The sequence below is a fragment of the Cupressus sempervirens genome, chromosome 10, assembly GCF_028749045.1.
Source record: "Cupressus sempervirens isolate cs-2001-9-10 chromosome 10, ASM2874904v1, whole genome shotgun sequence".
Classification (NCBI taxonomy): Eukaryota; Viridiplantae; Streptophyta; class Pinopsida; order Cupressales; family Cupressaceae; genus Cupressus; species Cupressus sempervirens.
In genome coordinates, this window is record NC_143127.1 from 529,854,526 (window position 1) to 529,873,724 (window position 19,199).

At 37.7% G+C, this 19,199-nt stretch overlaps 1 protein-coding gene across 6 annotated transcripts in view; it reads right to left on the minus strand.

Moving 5' to 3' along the window:
• LOC149534978 (forkhead-associated domain-containing protein / FHA domain-containing protein) overlaps nucleotides 1-19,199 on the minus strand; it is a 213,450-nt gene that overhangs the window by 79,389 nt on the left and 114,862 nt on the right. For 3 of the 6 annotated variants that reach the window (XM_089806768.1, XM_089806766.1, XM_089806767.1), the window contains exons 8-11: nucleotides 7,646-7,697; nucleotides 7,410-7,519; nucleotides 7,208-7,336; nucleotides 6,983-7,072 (exon numbers count right to left, since the gene is read on the minus strand). In XM_089806768.1, the coding sequence (XP_089662894.1) occupies nucleotides 6,983-7,072; nucleotides 7,208-7,336; nucleotides 7,410-7,519; nucleotides 7,646-7,697 (381 nt within the window). The remainder of the gene's footprint in view (nucleotides 1-6,982; nucleotides 7,073-7,207; nucleotides 7,337-7,409; nucleotides 7,520-7,645; nucleotides 7,698-19,199) is intronic. The other 3 variants (XM_089806771.1, XM_089806770.1, XM_089806769.1) reach the window with 1 other exon arrangement.

Here is a 19,199-nt window from a genome sequence, read left to right on the forward strand (position 1 = left end):
TACTTCCATAGGAGTAGAAGCTGGTTTACATTCCATCATTCCAAATTTTGTTAAAATATTAACTGTATATTTTCCCTGATTCAGAAAAATGTAGTCACCCTTTTGCCAGACTTCCAATCCGAGGAAGTAGTGTAGAAGACCTAAATCTTTCATATCAAACTCTGTTGTGAGTTCTTGTTTGCATTTCTTTATGAGATGTTCTTCCCTATTATCAACAAATCATCAACATATAACACAAGAATAATCATGTCATCACCATCTAATTTGGAGTATAAGTTAGGATCAGCTTCATTTTTAGAATATCCTAACTTCATTAGATAGTTGTCTATCCTTTCATACTACGCTCTAAGAGTCTGTTTGAGAGGATATAGTGCTTTCTTTAACTTACAAACATGAGTTTAGAACCTTTCTAGTTGCTCGATATAAACTTCTTCAATTTTATCATTTAGAAATGTTGTTTTACCATCCATTTGATGAACTTTCCATCCTTTGGATGCTACGATAGCCAACATAGTTCTAACTAAAGTGTATCTAGCAACTAGAGAAAATGTTTCTTCATAATCGATGCCTTCTTTCTATGAGAAACCTCATGCTAAAAATTTGGCTTTGTACTTTTCAATTCTACCATCAAATGCATGCTTAATTTTAAACAACCAATTAAAAGAAACAACTAATTTGTTTTTAGGTCTAGGTACAACATCTCATACATCATTGTTTTGTATGGAATTATATTCTTCAATCATTGCTTCTTTCCAAGGTTGGCTTGATAGTGCTTCTTTAACATTTGAAGGTTCTGTTTTTATAAGTTCAGTTAATAATGCAAAATAGCATGACTGATTTTTAGTTCTTTTACTTTCTCGAATCACTTCATTAGGTTCAACTTGATTTTCTTCTATCATTTTCCTAAATCAAAGTGGCTTCTTTTTATTGTTAACATTTTCAGAATCTTCAGGATTAGATGTAGTGGTAGAAGATGATTCAATATCATTCTCCCTCCAATTTCTGCTGGGTGATTTTCATCTACTTCAGGAATAGGTTCAGTAAGAAATTCATCACTGCTTGTAGAAATATTAAAGGCAATGTCTTCTTCGAATTTCACATCTCTACTAATCTCAATTGTTCTTTGACCCGAAACAAAAACCCTGTAGGCTTTTGTTGTTTCACTATATCCAATGAGTATCCCCTTCTTTCCAAATGGTTCTAGTTTTGTTCTCCTCTTTAGGAATGTGAATATAAACAGGACATCCAAATATTCTTAGGTGACTTGGATCTAGTTTAATGCCCGTAAATACTTCTTCAGGAGTGGTGTTCTCTAATACTGAGTGTGGACATCTATTTTGAATGTAGACTGCAGTGTTAGATGCTTCAGCCCAAAAGGAAGTATGAAGATTTTGATCGTGCATCATTGCTCCGGCTGATTCAACAATTGATCTATTTTTACGTTCAGCAACTCCATTCTGTAGAGGATTATATGGTACAGAAAACTCCCTCTTAATCCCAACAGTAATGCAAAAGTTTTTTTTCTTTAAAATTTCGAAGATGTATTCATCTCAATTATCTGACCTTAGTATTTTTATTTTCTGTCCTGACTAATTTTCAACTAGAGCTTTGAATTCGTTGAATTTTGATAATACTTCAATTGATTCTTTCTGTTTTAGAAAGTAGATCAAAGTTCTTCTAGAGTAGTCACCAATAAAAATTACATGAAAGAGATACCCGTTTAGAAAAGGTATAGACATAGGACCACAAAGGTCAGTGTGAATCAGTTCAAGAATGGATTTTGATTTGTGAACACTTTTAGGAAATGATTGCTTTGTGTTTTTGCCTAGGACACATCCTTTGCAAATGCTTAAGTGGTCAGTTTTAAGACTAGGTAAACCTATTACAATGTTTCCTATAGATGATAATGCACGATAGTGAAGGTGACCTAGCCTCCTATGCCAAATTTCGGTAGAATTTGAGGTTTCATGACTTAGAGCTAAGTTTTGATTGTTTATATAGACTTTCGTCTCTAAATCCAATAGAGATGGCTTTCTTGATACTAGAGTTCTTTGGTCAAGATAGAACTTTCTCCTCTTGAAAAGTGATTCTAAATGTTTGATTAGCAAGACCAAATTTCTTTTTATTCCAGGTACATATAAAACATTTTTGAGTTGGACAGTAATTCTTGATTTAGGTAAATTGAGCAGGAGCCAATATCTTTGATAGGATGAGTGGAGTTATCTCCAATGGTGACTTCTTCTGAGGAGTGTTCTGAGAAGTTTTCAAATTCGCCTCTAAAACCGGTTATGTGTCTAGATGCTCCATTGTCTATAATCCAAGTGTTGTTTTTTGAGTTTAATTCACTTGAAAGAGCTAAATAAAATGCATAGTTTACATTTTCTTCGTTTTCTATTTCCTCTCCTTTGATTTTTGCTAGGGCTGCTTGAATTCTCTTCTGTTCAAGGCAGAAGTTATGAGAGTGACCAATTTTATCACATTTGAAACATCTAACTTTGGACCAATCACGTTTCTTATATGATTTGTCAGTTTCCCTTCTATTATGTTTGAATTTTCTTTTCTTGTTTGAATTTGCATAAAGAGCTTGAATGTCTCCCTCTTGATTTATACTTATCCTCTTGAGACTAATCTTGATTTTTATTGTGTGCATTCATTTCTTAGTAATTCAAATTTAAGAAGCTCGGGTTGGGAGCTTAGACCTCATACAAATGTTTCCCAAGATAGAGGAAGTCCTCTTAATGCTATCATGCTAAGTTCTTTGTCATCAACTCGATTTTCCATTGTTGCAAGTTGATCTTTTAATTAAGAAATCCTTAGAAAATAGGATGTAATAGATTCTCCATTTTTCATTTTTATGTATAGTAGATCTTGTTTTAGGGTTAACAATCTACTAGTATTGTTAATTTTAAATGTGTCTCTAATAGTAGAGAACATCTCAAATGCAATCTTGAGACTGGATATGGATGGAAGACTATGATCTTTTACAGAGCCTATTATAATTTTCATTGCCTTGCTATTGTGTCTTTTCCATGTCGTTTTATCTGGATCACTTTCAGGCATGGATTTGTTTGTTTCTATGTACTCCTCTAATTCCATTTCTCTTAATATTTATCATAACCCGAATTTTCCATGATGAAAATTTTGATGCTCCCTCAAGTCTATCCTCTAGCCTTACACGATTCACCATTTTGATTTAAGGATATAATTTAAATTTTATAAATCTAAGACTTTAGTTTTAATTCTAAATAATAGGGTTTCTTATCAGAATGGCTCTGATACCATGTTAGTTTTAGTGATCTCTGATAGACAAAACTAATACAACAGATATGAACAATAGTGAATATCCTTACTTGAACAATTGCTGAAACAAAGATGTAGAATTTGTTCTTCAAATGATAATCAATGAGTCTTTATCTTTAGTCTACAACTTCAATGTAGATCATTGAGAATTATCCTAAGAAAAATATGCAGATCGCTGGGAATTAACCTACAGAGGGAAATATGTAGATCGTTGGGACTTGTATTGCCATGTATTGATATTTGTCTCCAACGATCTGCATTATATATATATATATATATATATATTTGTGAAGAGTCATGCCTCTACTGATGCATAGCTAGCCATTAGTGAGTTTACATAAACAACTTCATATATTCGGCAGCCTTTATGTAATCAGCACTAGACCATAAGGCCCCCCAATAATGATAATAGCTTTCACAATATCTGCCGATAGCTATACAGATTGTTATGAGAATAATCCAAATGTAATTTTATATATATATATATCTGAAGAACAGGATTCACATAAGATATCACAATTGATCATTACTTCTACTAATGCTATACATCAACAGGACCCATTACAAGAAGTGAATAACATCAAGAACAAGCAAGGAGATCACTGATAAAGTAATGTGAGAATATTATGGAATAGACTAGTAAAAGTACCACCATGTAAGAAGATTCATGGCATCAAGGAAGAAGTAATATGTAGCAATAAAATACATACCGGTTAGAGCCCCAAACTGGAACATAAATAGACACATTGAAGGAAGAATCCAGCAACACATTCGAAAATACACTAGTCGCTTGGCAAAAAGGCAAATTCCTATGTGAACCATTTTGACTGCAACATGAATATAAGAAGCAATTGAGTCGAAGAGAAGACATGAAATAGTTTGATATGCACATCGACACTAGACATCATATATTGAGCGATAAAGTTGCAAACCTGTGGAAGGTGAGCAGTTCAAATAGCATCGTATTGGAAAGTGATAGAGTGATAGAGTTGTGAAGGTGAGCAGTCAGATAGCATTATATTGGAGACAAACGCAATGGCAAGTAAGAATAAACAAACAAGCAAGCAATCATACTACCGAAACAAGAAGACATGCATAGCTGACAAAGCATGAATCAATCTAGGAAGACTGACCCAAGGAAACTCAAGTGACTTAGCAACCAGAAGTAGTCACAAACAATTATCTTGGGCTAAGTTTCACACCACATGATTATAGGAATGAATCAAAGGTTAAGTGAAGGCACACACACACAGAGTAGTAGATTTATAGAGGATATAAGAATTAATATCATCATCATCCAAACACAAATAGTGGGGATCAATAATCACCAAGGGTCAGTGGCCAGAATGAACAGAGATAGCAACTACAGATCTTTCCAAATATAATAAGAAAAATCAAATACCGATTATACATAGAACTTATAAAGGAAAGAGGCATAATTTTCATTCATTATGGAAGGCTATTATCACCATCTAGTATGACTAAGTCTTGAGATTATAATTAAGACTCAGATAACCATAGTAGAGAGCATCCATCATAGATGACAAGTTTCATTAATAAGAAATTCAGAGATTAGAAGACATACATTCTAAATGTAGAGCTCCTTGAGAGGGAAGCAATAGATTAGAGGGCATTCTAAATCGAATGTCGGGTTCCAAATTGGAATCCCAAAGAGAGATCTGTAGAGGATCTTTTAGAGGCAATATATATATTGTAGTGATCAAACATATGCATATGTCGAAGATAAGAGACTTGGTAGAGGTGGGATCTCTACCAAATAATGTTTCAGAGATCCCAAAGAGGCCTAAGGAAGATGCTCTTTTAATGATAATCATCTAATCGAGACATAGTTCTCATCAGAGGGTTAGGTGGTTTGAGAAAGATGTCTTCCAAAGGATTAGGAGGGGTAGTCTAGGTAGAATTTTAGATTAATATTTACTAAGTCAATATTTCTAATATGTTTTACATGTGAATTTCGATATTGTACTAACAATTTGTTGTAGAATATAGCATTTCATCCTAACCCAGAAGTGGGGACATTACAAATACTAACAACCATGATATAACCATGCACAAACACTATTTAGAAGGTATAAATAATGCCTTATGTCAACCCACAGTAATAATCTAGTTCATTTCAAAACACCTAAAAATCCACATCATCCACCATATCTATTACAGTTCCGCACAAACAGTAAGTTTTGTTTGAACCTATCACAAAGTAGTTGCCTGGGTTTGTGTTTAGACAAGGGAGCTTGAAGGCTGTCGTCTCCAAACTCGAAGTCACAAAATGACTAGAAGAAATTGTTTTCTTATAAAAATCTCATTGTATGTCCTCTCAACAGCAATGGCCATCCAAAATATGATTCGCAAAAGAGTTCTTTGAGTGTTACACATTCCTGCACGTGCAAGGGGAAGAATATTTTCACATTAGGGAATAATGTTGACATATGCAGCCGCACTACCGAAGTAGGAAGGTAATGTTTTATTAAATAATTTGCCAACATTAATTGAACATATATTTCCTTGCCCAATGCTAAGCTCTAAGTGACTACCCGACATACCTTAAGTGCCTATATTATTATAATGCCTATTGGGATGCATAATAGGCTAATCGCATGACCTTGGGGTCTACTTAGAGGAAGGGGACATGACAAGAGTATACTTGGGGTACGTCAGCATGTCTCACAATACAACCCTCCTAATAGTTGAACTACCATGTAATCATTAGGATTTGTGTGTAGTTTAGCATGTATATTTCCTAACCCTGCAATTAGATGCATTTCATCAATTATATCTACATAGTTGTGTAATTTGGTTGCAAGTCTCCAAAACAGGTTTATCTCATCTGATTCTTGAGTGAGGATTACATCTCTAGCTATACTTTTCTCTTTGTTTCATTTCGGATTTTTATGAATTTAAGGCAAAATATAAGGTGGTCCAAGAAGGGGATACTACACAGTGCACCAACAGTCATTGGTATTTTTCTTGTTATGTTTCTGGATGCAACTGTATATGTGATTGTTTATGAAGAAAAAATGCATACACAATCGGGTCCAGAAACAGCAACATGAAGCATCTTGTATTATGAAATGTTGATATCACTGAACCCTTTGGTATTGTCTTCTCTATGTTCATGTGATGTGATGTGATGTAATTTGTTAAACAACAAGAATCAGCATGTCTTCTTATGCACTAGAATTAATGTGTTAAAATATAAAAACTCCAGTTAAATAAAAAAAAGTGGAATATGATAGTAAATGCCATGTTTGGCAGAGTTTTAGAGTTGACATTCAAATGAATATTTATTAAGATCATGATGACCATTATTTGTGCCAGAGACATCCCTTATGTGTTTTCCTCATCTTTACAATAAAACTCCATGTTTTCTATAGCAAAACATGTACCAAGACAAACATGGCTAAGAATAAGTCTTTCCAGTTTCCTCTTTTGAATGAATTTAAGAATTCAGGATTTCAAATTTCTGAGCCATTGTCACTGTAAGAGCTCAAGAGCATTAATTTTCCACTTTTATTGTGTGAGCTAAATTGTTTTTAATATGATCATGAAAGATTACATATTCAATTCATTTTTAGGACATAGTTGATTACATTCTGGATTGACAAAAAACTGGCAAGCTCAGCAAATAATTACAGTGCTAAAAAAAATAGAACAAGCTTACCTTAGTATGCATTGGAAAATCAACTCTTTCACTTGGGTAGGGAATAGCATCGTGTAAAAATTTAGTAGATTTTAATCTCTCCCATGTACTCTATAACATTCAAGAAACTCTCCCAAGGTAAGTGATAACATTAGCTTCAAAAATTGTACCCATAAATTTCATGTTTACAAGGATGAGAGATTAAGATACTGTGAGAACAACGTAGCTTTTAATTAGCTCACAAACCTCTGCAAAACAGAGAAGACGACTGTATGCAAGAGTTCCGTCTTTCCCACTCTTTACTCGTTCAATTGTAGGAAACACAATTCCAATTGATGGATCTTCTGATTCATGTTGAGCATCCCAGCACCCCCACTGTCAAAGACAAGAAGTTAATAAAAATATTATGAAAGTGATTTTGTGTCATAATAAGAGAAAATGGGCACACCTCCGGGTCTGTCTCATCAGATGCTGTGGATGGAGTTGACTTTCTACCTGCTGCTGCTGCAAAGGCAGCTAGGAAATGTGCATCAAGAGATATTCCAATGGAGGATGAACCTTAAGTGTAGCATCAAACCCTTACATCAGGATTCTTCATTATAATTAATAGCATTTACAACATCCCACAAACAACAGAGAGATGAGTTTCAACATGCACATTATAATATAATCTTTAACCCTTACCATACATAAAATCTGTCTCCATGGAATTAGGCCACTTGTACTGTGAAAGAACCTGAAAGGTATGGAGATGTGGGCACTTCATTAAGAATAAATAAAATAAGTAATATTTCAATAATTTCATGGCTGGAACAAAAGAAGAAAAAACCATCTAAATAAAGAGCACTTCGTTAAGAATAGGAAAAAATGAGCAATATTTCAATAATTTCATGACTTGTACAAAAGGAGAGAGCCAACTTAAAAAAAAATTCAATGGCAATTGATAAATGATTCTAGCATCAGGCACATGAGAAAATTACAGCTTGCCAAGGCATATTTACACAATTGGCTGCATCCTTATGCACATCACCATTTCTAATGAACAAAGCATCTGACAACAGATAAATGCCATGAATAACAGCTAAGCAAGTACACAATAGTTGTATGGAAGGTAACAATGTACCCAAATATTCTATATGCTCAAAAATAAATCCTCAAGGTGCAGTTACACCATACGACATTTTTTAATAACTTTGGTGCACAATAACTTTCACTGTGAGACTTAACACAAACTACAATATCTCCTTATGATGCCAATGAAATTATTGGTAAATAATTAATATTCATATAACAATATTGAGGGTAAGGAAAACCCTAGCCTCTAAGTTAATCAATTTGTCCCAAATTAAACTTTAACAGAAGGTTAATCATTCGATTCAATAGAGATATTGACAGCTTAACCTTTATACATGTCTGCCACTCCATAAATGCAATATGAATTACAATTACATAAACCAATCAGCCCTATTAAGTTTTCTGCCTCTTAAATAGGAATTGTAGACAATTGCTATGGATCTCAATCATCCAAATATCTAGATTCAATGGCAATTTGATAGACAACTCATCAAATTATCAAAAGTTAGATATCAATGAAAGAAATTATTACACAGAAAACATCACAAAGACAATTGTCAGCCCACTGGATTGTTGTCGGTGTTTCTATAGCCGACGAGATGATTGTCGTCGGTGTTTCTGTAGCCGACGAGGTGATTGTCGTCGGTGTTTCTGCATTCTGTAGCCTACAAGTAAATAGTTTGTAGCGGACATAATGTTTGTGGCCAATGGACTCCTTCGGGAAGGTTCGGCGGATAGTATTTATATCTCGTCTAGGATCATTGTAATTCATCATTGATCATTCATCTTATCAAGCATAATGTATGTCTGGCATATGCGAATATAATTATGCTATTCTATTCCATTGTCTATATGCGTTGATTTCTTTACAAGTATGGTAAACATTTGGCGTTGTTGCCCTGTGAACCTGGAAGGTGGGAGGAATGAAGATTAATGCCAAATCAGCTTAACAAGGATCGGAATAAGGTCAAGGGAAAAGATGGAATCCGTACTGTGCAAGAGAATTTAATATTGGCACAGCAAGCCGAACGCCGACGGAGATTCTAGAAGATTGCCGACAGAAATCGGAGCACGGAAGAATTATTGGTGGAAGAAGCACAAGAGGAGTTTTTGAATTTGTGTTCACTGAGGGAAGAGAATCCAGACGGAAGAGCATCGACTCACACGGCTCGAAGTGCCGACAGAGCAAGAGCATGGAGTGAACTCTTCGTCCAGGATATACTTCCGCAGGGGGCAACTTCAGAACACCCTTCTTCACCAAGGTTCACAACTGTTGAGTCTGACGGTGTGGGAAAACAGTCTGCCGGTGTGGGAGTGCAGTTTGCCGGTGTGGGAGACCAGTCCGCTGATGAGGGAGTGCAGACCGCCGGTGTGGGAGTGCAGTTCGCCGGTGTGGGGGAACAGTCCGCCGGTGTGGGAGTGCAGTCCGCTGGTGTGGGAGTGCAGACCGCCAGTGTGGGAGTGCAGTCTGCCGGTGTAGGAGACTAGTCCGCCAGTGTGGGAGTGCAGACCGCCGGTGTGGGATTGAAAAGCACCAATATTGCAAGACCGAGCAACGCCTGTTTACAGAAACCAATCGTGATGGTGGGACCGAAAGAGAAACTGCCGAAGTTCAATGGCGATGGTACGGCCGATCCCATTCGACATTGCAAAACATGTGAAATGATCTGGAAGGCAAATGGGATAATTGATGAAGATGACTAGATTAGGCAATTTTCGGCCACCCTACGAGGCGTAGCAATTGATTGGTTCACTGATACAGATCCACAAAAGCTAAATAGTTGAGATAACATTAAAAAGGAGTTTCTAGCAGAATTTAAACTCTTGTGGGATGATAACGAAATTGTAGTAGAGATCTTCAATACTAAGCAGGGGAAGAACGAAACCGTCTGCATTTACGCTAGGAAATTAAAAGACTTGATAAACAAAATGGAAAGTAAGCCGACGGATGGACTTCAAAAAAGATGGTTCGTGGAAGGCCTACGTTCGAAGTTGAGGAGGAAAATGAAAACTGTGCCACCGTCGTCATATATGGAAGCTTATAACAGAGCATTGGACCTCGAAAGTGTGCTGAAGACAAAGAAGAAGACGAAGACTAGCTCATCTGATTCGGATGACGACGAGCTTGCCGAAGGTAATAGCAACAACGATGAAGGCAACAGTAAGAAGGTTCGTGCCCTACAGAAGGACATGATCGGCATGATGAAGGAGTTTAAAAACATGCAGAAGGAGCCAAAAGGCAATGAGCTATGTTGCACAGAGTGTAAGACCGACGGTCATACTAAAGGATCGTGTCCAAAGAACCAATTTTGTGACATTTGTCAGATCATAGGCAATTCGACAAAAAAGTGCCCCTTTAACATGAAGACAAGAGGATCTCCGCAGGTGCTTCTTACATAGGAGGCTTCCCCGTCGAGCAGTAGCGGAAATATGAATAGCGCAGGTGCCACATCCGGAGGGTACAGGAATAATAACAGAGGGCAAAATGACAACAACAATGCGAACAATAACAATAATAATGGGAGCCGAAGTCGAACCCAGTATGATGCAAACAAACGGCCGATCATTCAATGCCGAGCATGTAATTTGTGGGGTCATTTTGCGCGGGATTGTACAGCGGCAAACACACCGAAATTATTATGCAAATGGTGCGGACCCGGCGACCATGAAGATGCCAAGTGCCCAAAGTCTGGAGTAAACTTGATCACTGTCGACACGGATGAAGAGGAGGTTCTGGCAATTACGCGGAGGCAAGCAAAACGGCTGGTGGAGGAAAAAAGAAAATTGGGGGAAGCACAGATGGAAATTGGAAAGGCATCATCGACAGGGACATCTCAATTGAAGGACATCACCGGCACCTTGGCAAGGAACTTCGTAGAACAAAACATTGTACGGCAAATCTTACAAACGGAGATACTGGTCAAGTGACCTCACAATGCCCCAGTTACGAACGGCCATTCTAAATCATACACCGTTTTCGAAAGCAACGGAGGACACAGGAAGGGACAGTAGGGAAGTGATGACAACAGACCCAATGCTGTTGGCACTCACGTCTGGACGGCATCCGACGATCGTGGAGATAGGGATTTTGGGAAACTTTCTGACAAACACAATTGTCGACGGAGGGTCCAACGTGAATGTGTTGCCGGAGGATACTTGGAAGAAGTTGGGAAAGCCAACACTGTGGCCACCTACATTCCAGTTGCTCACGGCGGACCAGCATGAAATCAAACTGTTAGCAACCTTGAGGGCGCAACCGGTAACCATTGGTACGCAACCATTTTTGTTGGATTTTGTGGTCATTGCATTGAAAAGAAAGGATATGATGCTATTTTGGGACGGGATTGGTTGGTGCAAGCAAAAGTAAAACATGATTGGAAACGAAATACCCTATCAATGGAGCGCAGAGGCAAAAGATTCATAATTGACTTGCACACACAAATGGTAGGTGAGGAGGCAGCATTGTCAGACTCAGAAGGTGAAGGTGACAATGACGACGAAGGAAAGAGGAGAATGGAACCAGACGAAGGAGTATTGACACTAGAAGGAGGATCGAATGACGACGACCTAGACTCGGTGAATGGCCTTTACCACTAGCAAATAGAAGACTACGAACTCTTTCCGAGTTGTAACATGTTAAGGGTCGATGAAGGGGAGAAAATAGAGGAAAATGAATGTCCGAAGAAATACAGAGAAGCAAATAACGCAAAGGAGGTTACGGCTGAAAAAGGGAAAGACACACAATACAAACCCAAAAAAAAGAAAAATTCCACTATCCAGGACATGGTGAACAGACCGCACAGGAAGAAAAGAATGCATCGCACCATAAAATTACTTGAACGGTGCCGACAGCAAAGAAATAAGCTAGATGCACGACGACCGCAGGCACAGTGGACGACAAAGGTGACACAAAACAGACATAAAGCATGACATGACAAACTCAACAGGTTTCAGTCGGGGCAGTTGGTATCAAGTACGATAGTCGGAATGAAATCAAACAGGAAAGGTTTAAGGCAAGATGGGTTGGACCATATCAGATCCGAGAGGTCGGCGACAATTGAGTGATAAAGTTGGGGACGTTGGACGGGCAAGAGGTACCTCACACAGTGAACAGATCCAATTTGAAAATATACCATGCCAGGAAGTCTTTGTCGCCGTTGCAGGAGGATCAGATGACTTCCTCGTCACCGTTGTTGCAGAATGGCGACGCCTGGAGGCAAAATTGAGGTGCTTTATGTTTCAAAAAATAATTTAAAAAAAAAATTGAAAAAAAAAAAAAAGAGGGAAGAGACAAAGTTTGCTCGCGAATAGAGTCCCGCGAACAGTCTGCCTGCGGACACCTCTCCCACGGACAGTCTGCCCACGGATTGTTCCACGGACTGGTCCGCGGGTAGAGTTCCACGAATAGTCTGCCCGCAAACAGGGTTTCGCGGATAGTCTGCCTGCAAACTCCTGTTCTGCAGGAAGTCCCACGGGTGTTTTTCCCGCAAATGTTTTTTTTCTTCCAACAGATGTTTTTCGTCTTCCCGTGGAGAAGGGAAGGGTCGCCTAGAGTGGTGACGGTGATGCCTTGGGTTGCTATTCGCTTGCAGGGTTTTGACGTGGTTGGTCTGAACGCAATACATATATAGTCATCAATAGCTTGATCTTCTTGGAAGGAAAAGCTATGCGGGCATGTGGTCATCATCTTGGAAGCAGTCAGAAGTGACGGAGCTATTAAAAATATAAATAAATACAAAAAAAAAAAAAAAAAAAAAAGACGAAAGATTCAAGTTGTTCGGAATGAGTAGCAGATGATACCAAAGGGAAGGGGAAGCATCAGTGGTTGCTAGGAGTGTAGAATCGGCAAAAAATGACAGAAATGGTCTGTTCCGTGCAATTTTGTGTGAGTTTCGGAGTGCTAATTTGGTCTTGGCACCGCCCTGTATTGTGACAGGGAGCGCACCTAGGGTGCTGCCCCAAGACCCCGCCGGGGGCGTTGCCCCCTAGACCCTCAGTCGTTGCGGATATCAGTCGTGGGAGTCTGACCAGTTGAGAAGACTTGAAGCTGCTGCAAGCATGGAGTGTCTGTGTACCAGAGGCACTCGGAGTAGGTGTTGGCCGAGAGGCTATCTTGGTGGATGCATAGAGAGCTCGAGAGGAGTGGGTCATCCAGAAGGCAGTACACCGACACTTAGCTCAGTGGACCCAATGTTGGAAGCAGAGAAAGCAGCACAAGTGGCTATCAAGGTCAACTTGAGGAGACAGTATTGCGTTAGCAAAGGCTACAGATGTAACAGGATGAATGTGGAAGTGATGTGACAGAAGCAGATTTCTCTTGTTGTAGTCACTCTGTTAATGTATTTTGTTTGTTAATTTGTTTCAGATATTTTGTAATTGTCATCCAGAGACGACTTTACTTTTTGGGGGGATGGTGTCAACCGACTGGATTGTTGTCAATGTTTCTGTAGCCGACGAGATGATTGTCGTCGGTGTTTCTGTAGCCGACGGGATGATTGTCGTTGGTGTTTCTGTAGCCGACGGGGTAATTGTCGTCGGTGTTTCTGTATTCTGTAGCTGACGGGTAAATAGTTTGTAGCGGACATAATGTTTGTGGCCGATGGACTCCTTCGAGAAGGTTCGGCAGATAGTATCTATATCCCGTCTGGGATCATTGTAAGTCATCATTGATCATTCATCTTATCAAGCATAATGTATGTCTAGCATATGCGAATATAAGTCTGCTATTCTGTTCCATTGTCTGTATGCGTTGATTTCTTTACCAGTACGGTAAACAACAATTCCTAAATTCTAACTAATTAGGATGATGAATTAATTTGATAGGTATGTTTACCATCACTGTTTTGTGCTATCTTTATAGAAGAACCAAAGCCATGATGTGTAGCTAAAGCCCCATGAGTCCATTTTACTTCATGCAGAAAAACTTGGTCATAAATTCAATTGTGTTGACATCATAGTTACAAGACTCAGAATAGCCTTAGACTCAGCAAGCTGATTTTTGTGTAATGTCCCTTTTTCAATCTATATAACATTCTTGGAAACTCCATCTTTCTTTAAGATTGCGAACTTTATTGAAAAGGCATTTTGACAGTCATTGAGAGTTTCTACATCGAAAATGAGTACAATGGTACTTTCCATGTAACTTGACCTTTTGATAACACTCCTCACTTCTTGGAAAAGTTTATCATCTTGAGAGGGTGCAAATTCATATAGACTAATTTCTTATACATTTAAATATTGGAGGTGCGGAGAGAATTTATGTCTGGGATTTTTAATGTTTTCCTTAACTTTGATGGTTGAGTAAAATAATTATATAATTTCATGGTTAAATAATTATATTCTGTTTTACAAGATTGGATGTTTGGAGGATACAACTGGTCCAGTGGGTAATTGCATTTTTTGTCCGTTTGGATGGAGGTTGATAAGAAGTTTGTTTTGATCTTCTAACAATTTATTAGTCTCTTCTTGTTCTTTTATATATCCTGCTATGTGTGCATTAGACATCCCCTTCCCATCTTTACCTTTGCACATTCCCATTCCTTTACCAGAAGGGCCCATAAAATGAAGTTTTACCACAAAATATGAGCTATTGAATGGTTTTACTTTTTACTATCATAATAATTACACTTCCAAAGATATGAGTCGCCTCCTAAAACTTGTGATATTCTTGTGGTGTGTCTCAATAAAGGAGATCCAACATCAATTTGAATCTATCAACTCCTTGCCCTCCCACTGAACTTTGAATATTGCTAGCAGCCATTCTTATACAATACAATCTATTCTTTCTATTATAAGATACTAAATTAATTTAAATTAGAAAAAAACTATGAACATCAAGCATACAAGTGCAAAAAAAACACAAAAATATTAAAATAGATAGCTAAACTTGTTTCTTTTTTTTTCTTAAAACAATGAAAAAATAACTTGAAAATTTTCTTCCCGAACTTGAAAGAATTCATCAAAATCTAAAAACAAATCATTTAAGGACTCAAGGATGACATCAAATGCTTACCTTAGATACTTAGATCCCATTTGTGGAAGCTATCTGGCACCCTATGAACAATCCTCTTAGAAAATAATCACCTTGCCTTCAAATTGCAAAATTGGACACCAAATGAGAAGAGAGCATCCTAGCTACAAACAAAATGACATGAAAAAAGAATGAATGGCCTCTATTAGGGATGACTAGGGTTTGGGAGCAAAAAATTGATAAAAACTTATATAAATCTCATACCATAAAGTGCTTTAAGTTGTACTCTTTTTTTTTTGCAAAAAAGTCCAATTTGACGTTTGTCTCATGGAAGCACATCCATGGCCACTAGATGCTCTCTAGATGTGTAACACATCCAAAGAGCATCTAGGGGCACTGGATGTGCATCATGTGTGCATTTGCAACACTCTGTCTCCCTAAACATGCACATCCACTACTCAAGGGAGCATATTGGCTAGCTAGATATATTTAGGATCTACAGTTGATAAAACTTGAAATACATACTAAACCCTTGTCCAAAATCTTCAGAATTTCACCAATTAAGCTCAAATATGACACTATATGTAGCCAACAGTTTAAGCAATCTTCAGTTGATTTTCCACAACCTAAGATGATTGAAGTCAATAAGAAGTTTCATTCCCAATATTTCCTTCTCCAAGCAAGAGCTTCAAAAAAGCATAAGCAAATATCATCAAGAATGAGTCTATTTTCTTTTGTAGACCCTTTACAACCCCAATCACCATAAAAGCATTTAAATGCACTTCAGGGTGTTTAATAAAAACTTTATATTATCACCTCAACTTGGGCTCTCACTTTATGCAATTGATAATGTACTTTAAGTGGGCATTTAATTGAGGGTCATAGCCCTATTGCACATAAAGTGATTTTAATAGCTTATCTTATGCTGGTTAACAATTTGTCCCTCTCGCTAATTTGGCTTTCCCTTGACTCTAGATGCCCAGAATGTGAGGAAACAAAAGGATGTCACTAACAAATAGGTCAATGTATGTGTTATATCAATGCCCTTTGAATTATAAGGTACAGGTCCCTTATATGCAAGATATGCAATGAATTGTGTTTTTAATATATCATTGGGATGGGAGTATACTCTTAACCTGAGAGCAAAAGAGGATAAACCAAGATATTCATAACTACAAACACCCTAGGCAAAAATAGATTTGGGCAACCGATAACACCAATGGAATGGACATTACAAGCTACCTTAAAGCCCTTTTAATACTACCCCTACTCTAATCTAAATGCAGATTAGTCCTACTGAAATGCAATATAGGGAGAGAGCAAAGATGCACATGAAAGATGAAATGGAATCCACCTTAACTAGTAACCCTTTACCAAAATGGAATCTGACAAGGAATTAATAGCTTCAAATGTATCAATCCTACAATCCCATAGAAACTATTCTAAAATGCAAGGTTAACTCGATTGAAGGAGACAATGAAAGAAACATAGGCATGATAGTCCTAAATGGAATCAAAATATCACATGACCTAAATGCAAACATCATACAAATCCTTCATTCCATTTAACTCTTTGATTCTCACTCAACATCTGGAAATGCAGGGGGAAAAGTTGGACAGAATTGTCGATCCTTTCTATTAACTTAGAAAATTACATATATAGGCCCCCTCTTAGGGTTCTTGGCCAGTTACAGATTCATCAGTTATATTAAATCGCTTAGAAATAAAACAATCATCTATTACAATTCAATATATCAGAGAAAGAAAGTAGAAATGATTAGAAACCCTTAAAAATGATTCATATTCCTCTCTGATCTGTAGCAGTCATCTTGGCGCCAAAACTTGTATTTCATATCCCAACGATCACTGCAATTTTGAATTCTCTATTCAACGATCATGATTAAAACATAATAAACCATCTCATCTTTACCTTGTCACTCCTTCAATCTCTTTACTCAATGCGATGATGCGATGATTGACTTTCGTTGTTTCGCTATGTTGACTCAAGATTACATTTAACCCTCTGTAACGATGCGAAAGCTCAAATCCTTAACTGATGTGGTTGACTCTTTATCATCATATCGAAAGAGCAAAATGTCACTTCCTTCGATATCTTTATTCATTCGATCATCAAATTCATTATCGCAACATTGAACTCGAGTTAGATCTACCCCATTGTGACGATGCGATCAAAGGCTTTTGCAACTTCGCCATGTTAACTCAGGATTACCTCTAACCACCCACGACCTTGCGAACAAAGGTTTTCGCAACTTCGCCAAGTCAACTCTGGGTTATCTTTAATCACTTGCAAACCTGCAATAAGCGTTGATCTCTTAAGATCTAATGGCTGAGACTTGAAGATCTTAACTCTTTCTTCTGCTCTGCAATGTGGATCCCTCTGTGTATACATGTCAGATTCTCGTATTCCCGCATCAGTTATCCTTCATGCATCTTTGAAAAGAAGGTAAGTAAGCATCGTCGATCTTTCGAACTCTAACGGCTGAATTTATCTCTTCATTAATGTCACATCTTCATAACTGTCATTCATATGATGTCTTCTTCTGATGCGACGATGCGATCAATCAATTTTCGCTATTTCGCTGTCGTCAGTGTCTTGACTATATTGCTACCTATGATGGCACGATGACTGGCATTTCGTAGCTTCACAACTTTCTCTTCCTGTTATCTGTTTAGGCTTGCGATGCTGTGATGATCTTTTAATGTTTAAATGCTAACACTTTCGCAAGCTCACAACTATAGAACATACTATTATTGATACCATGTGATGGTGCGATGACTGAGATATTAACCTTCCCTTTGTTTTCACAGCCTCGCGACTTTAAAAGTAATTGTAACTTTAGACCTACGATGATATGATAACTGCCTCAAGTTTGACCTTGACTTCATTCCCAAGCTCGGAACCTTATCTCCCTATTAATTGTTTAGACCCACGATGTTGCAATCACTTCTTTTATGCTTTATCGCTCCTTCGCAAGTTCTCACACTAACCTAGCACTTAATGCTGCGACAAAGAGATGAATGCTATAGGTTGACCTTGACTTCATTCGCAAGCTAGCAACTTAAAAATCCTAACTCATCTTTAACCATGCAATGATGCAAACAATGACTTTTCGCTGCTTCGCCGTGCTAACTCTGGGTTACCTTTAATCACTTGCTAACATGCGACAAGTGTTGATCTTTTAAGATCTAATGGATGATACTGGAAGATCTTAGCTCTCTTGTTTGATTTGCAGTGTGGGTCCATCTTCTAGCTGTGTACATCGTGGTAGACAGGTAGCACTATTTCATTGCCCGAAGAATCTGATACGTGTCCTTGCCTCACTTTCCCGCTTTCATAATTTCTCGTGCACCTTTGAAAAGCAAGAATGTGAGAATCGTTGATATACTTTTGATCTATGATTTCCATAAAATGAAAATCTTATATAACATTCAAATAGTCCAACCAACTTGAGCATGCCATCTAAACAACTTAGTCTGACACATTCCCTTTTTTGACCCACAGCTGAGTCCGGTCCCACCATTTCCATGTGTTGAATGCTCGTATTCCTGCATTGATTATTCTTCATGCATCTTTGAAAAGCGGGAATACATTAAACATTGATCAACTAGGATCCGATGGCTAAAGAGATGTAACATTAAATACTTTCAATCCAATCTTACAAAACCACTCGTCGATCTGGTCTTCATCTGACAATCTAAAATTAACCTCTGATCCTTTTGACTTGTTAACTTTGCAACGCAGACGCACGGATTAAATATAAGTTATTGATTGAATTTCAAAGAGAGTTAGACCACCTTCAACCAGGTTCTTTCACCATTTCTACATTTTTTAATACTCCTGCATTAAATTCAAATGATCTTTCTTCTAGCTTGTTCTCATGATCTGCATATTGTTCTTTAGCCTCTGTCCTCATACTCCTCACTGTCATTTGCTCTGAATACAATGTGATCTTCTTTCAGATGTATCATGCCTTCAGAAAAATACTTGATCATAGAGTTAATGTTTTTGAACAACTTTCTTCTCATCTGGGAAATGCATAAACTTACCCTCCCTATCCTAATCACCTATTATGAACCAATGCATTAGCTCGCTTTTGAATGTCCACCTAGGTATACAAAAAGGAATAGATGAGAAGAGAAGTTTCGTAAGGGAAATCTATACTCAGACATGATA